Source organism: Mus pahari, chromosome 3 (genome assembly GCF_900095145.1).
Source record: "Mus pahari chromosome 3, PAHARI_EIJ_v1.1, whole genome shotgun sequence".
Classification (NCBI taxonomy): Eukaryota; Metazoa; Chordata; class Mammalia; order Rodentia; family Muridae; genus Mus; species Mus pahari.
Window position 1 is genome coordinate 88,928,726 of NC_034592.1, and position 2,750 is coordinate 88,931,475.

General features: G+C 43.1%; 1 protein-coding gene across 2 annotated transcripts in view; it reads right to left on the minus strand.

The window, feature by feature from the left end:
- Positions 1 to 508: 508 nt before the first annotated feature.
- The window catches only part of Prrg4 (proline rich and Gla domain 4), an 18,581-nt gene continuing 16,339 nt past the window's right edge, over positions 509 to 2,750 (minus strand). Inside the window, exon 6 of one of the 2 annotated variants that reach the window (XM_029536548.1) lies at positions 509 to 1,754. In XM_029536548.1, coding sequence (XP_029392408.1) covers positions 1,523 to 1,754 — 232 coding nt within the window. In that variant the 3' untranslated portion in view covers positions 509 to 1,522. The remainder of the gene's footprint in view (positions 1,755 to 2,750) is intronic. The other variant, XM_021194598.1, reaches the window with a different exon arrangement.

The following is a 2,750-nucleotide window of genomic DNA, read 5'->3' on the forward strand; positions in this document are numbered from 1 at the left end:
ACGCACACACACACACACACACACACACACACACCAACCAACAAACAGAACATTAAAAAAACCCCACCCATGCATCTAAGATGCAAAGGCTTTCAGGTTGATACTACTGGGGACCTCAAAGCCAGGGCCTTGTGCACATGAAACAAATGTTCGACCACTTGCCTCTACCATTCTATTACTAAACTCAATATTGTATGTGCATGTATGCTCATGCATGCAAGCTTGTGCATGTAGAGGCCAGAAGTTGATATTGGTATCTTCTTCATCTGTTCTCCACCTGATTTTTTAAAATGGTAATTGAGACAGGGTTTCTTTGTGTAGCCCTGGCTGTCCTGGAACTAGCTCTATAGACCAAGGTGGCTTTGAACTCACAGAGATCCTTCTGCCTCTGCCTTCCGAGTGCTGTGATTAAAGACATGTACCCTTACCCCCCAGCCTTGTTGTTTGCTTTTTGTTTTTGTTTGTTTTTTCGAGGCTGGTTTTGTAGCTGTTCTAGAACTCCCAATGTAGAATAGGCTGTCCTTGAACTCACGGAGAGATCTCTGCCTTTTGAGTGCCAGGATTAAAGGCATTCACCCACCTCACTGGTTCTACCTTAAAATTTTGAGACTGAATTTAGAGGTTCCTGGTTCAGCTCCTGTGGCTAGCCACCTGGCTCAGGGGTCCTCCTGAGTCCTCCTACAATGCTGAGATTACAGCTGTGCACCCAAGTACTCAAATTTGTTTTGTTTGTTTTATTTGTTGTTGTTGGTTTGTTTGTTTCAAACATGGGTATTGAGGATTGAACTCAGGTCCTTATATTTGTATGACCAGGCGTTCCCAAGTGAGGCATCCCCTTAGTCCATGAATAGTAATTTAAAAAAAAAAACAAACAAACAAGCAAAACCTCTTGACACCATTGAACTATGATTGATAGTGAGTGAAAACCTAAGACCTGCAAATTTGATGAATGCTCTGAACTAATTAGAATAGAAAACCAAGTGATTATACCAAGGCCACAGATTTACAGCAAAACATCAAATTCTATGAAATATTTTCAGCCAAAAAGAAATCCTAAGGAAGAGAAGATCCAATCTCATGACCTAAGATTGACAGTTCCTGGTTGTCCAATTCTAATTATTCTAATAACAAACTGTGTTTTCAGACAGGGTCTTGACAGAGCCCAGGCTGGCCTTGAACTCTCATCCCTCCCCTCTAAGCCTCCTGAGTGTTTGTAGGCACACACCACATTATCCAGCTATAGCACAGATTTTTGAATCAGTACAGTATACATTGCAAAAGGCACTTTCTTCTTAACTTCAAGGTAATGGAGTTGAAGTTCCTTACCAAGGTGAGAGCGATCCAGTTCAAGTCTGAGACGAAAGCAGAGCTATGGTGAACTCTGTTCTGTATGTATCATTCCTCTGTTCCTTGCAATGTGTCATAAAAAGCTGAACAAGCAAATCTTTTTTTCCCCCCCCCAGGGAGAACAAATTATTCCACCACATGAATGAATGTCTTCCAGCAAGGTAGCCCGGTAGGCTTAGTGAGATGGGAGTGACATGGACTTTTTAAATACCCTGAATCCTTTTGCAGGCCCAGGATAGGGAGGTGGAGGTGAGACACTGTGCTTTCTGGTCAGTGCTACTGCCTGTTCATAGGAAGGTAGTCCTGCATCCTCTGAAGACGTTGATGGAGACAAGACAGCTTGCTCGGGGGTTCTGAAAACAATGGAGGGTGTATATCTGGCTGTTCTTGTGTAGTCGGCTGAAGAGCTAAACAGAGAGATGACATTTAGGTTTAACAGATGTGAATTTCTTAGTTAACATAATGACATTAAAAAATTCTAGCTGGGCGTAGTGGCACATGCCTTTTATCCTACCTAGCACTTGGGAGGCAGAGGCAGGCGAATTTGAGTTCGAGGCCAGCCTGGTCTACAAAGTGAGTTCCAGGACAGCCAGGGCTATACCGAGAAACCTTGCCTCAAACACCCCCCCCCCAAAAAAAAAAAAAAAAATTCTAGTAGCTATGTGGTGGTGGCAGATACCTTTAATCCTGGCACTCAGAAGACAGAAGTAGTTGGATCTTTGAGTTCAAGGCCAGCCTAGTGTATAGAGTGAGTTCTATGACACCCAGGGCTACACAGAGAAGCATGTCTGGGGAGTCTAAATAAATAAATAAATAATCAATCTAAACTTCCCCAGGCACACCACTCCAGAGTGGTGAGTTCAAGGCCAGCCTGGTCTACAGCGTTCCAGAGTCCCAGGACCACACAGCAAAACCCTGTTTCAAGTTTTTAAAAAAGGAAAACGAAACTCACCATTTCAGCTAGACTGTAACCAGAATCCAAGTGTCTCTACCACATTAGCACAGTTACAAACACACACTACCATGTTCAACTTTTAAATCCATTTATTTGTATTTATTTCATGTATATGACTGCCTTGCCTTCATGTATGTATGTGCGACACTGGGTGCATGTGCTTTCATAGCAAGCTCTTCCTCCACTGACCCATCTTCCCAGTCCCAGTTTAGAATTTTTTGTTTGACTGTTTGAGATGAGTCTCCCTATAGCTCATTTTTAGCAAGAGATCTTGTGTTGAAAAATAAGGCAGAGAAACACTGAGAAAGACATCAGACATTGACCTCTGGCCTCCATACGTGAGAGTGAACCAACACAAATGCGCACATATCCATAAAACCATCCCCCTGCCCCAAACACACACACACACACACACACACACACACACACACACACACACACACACACA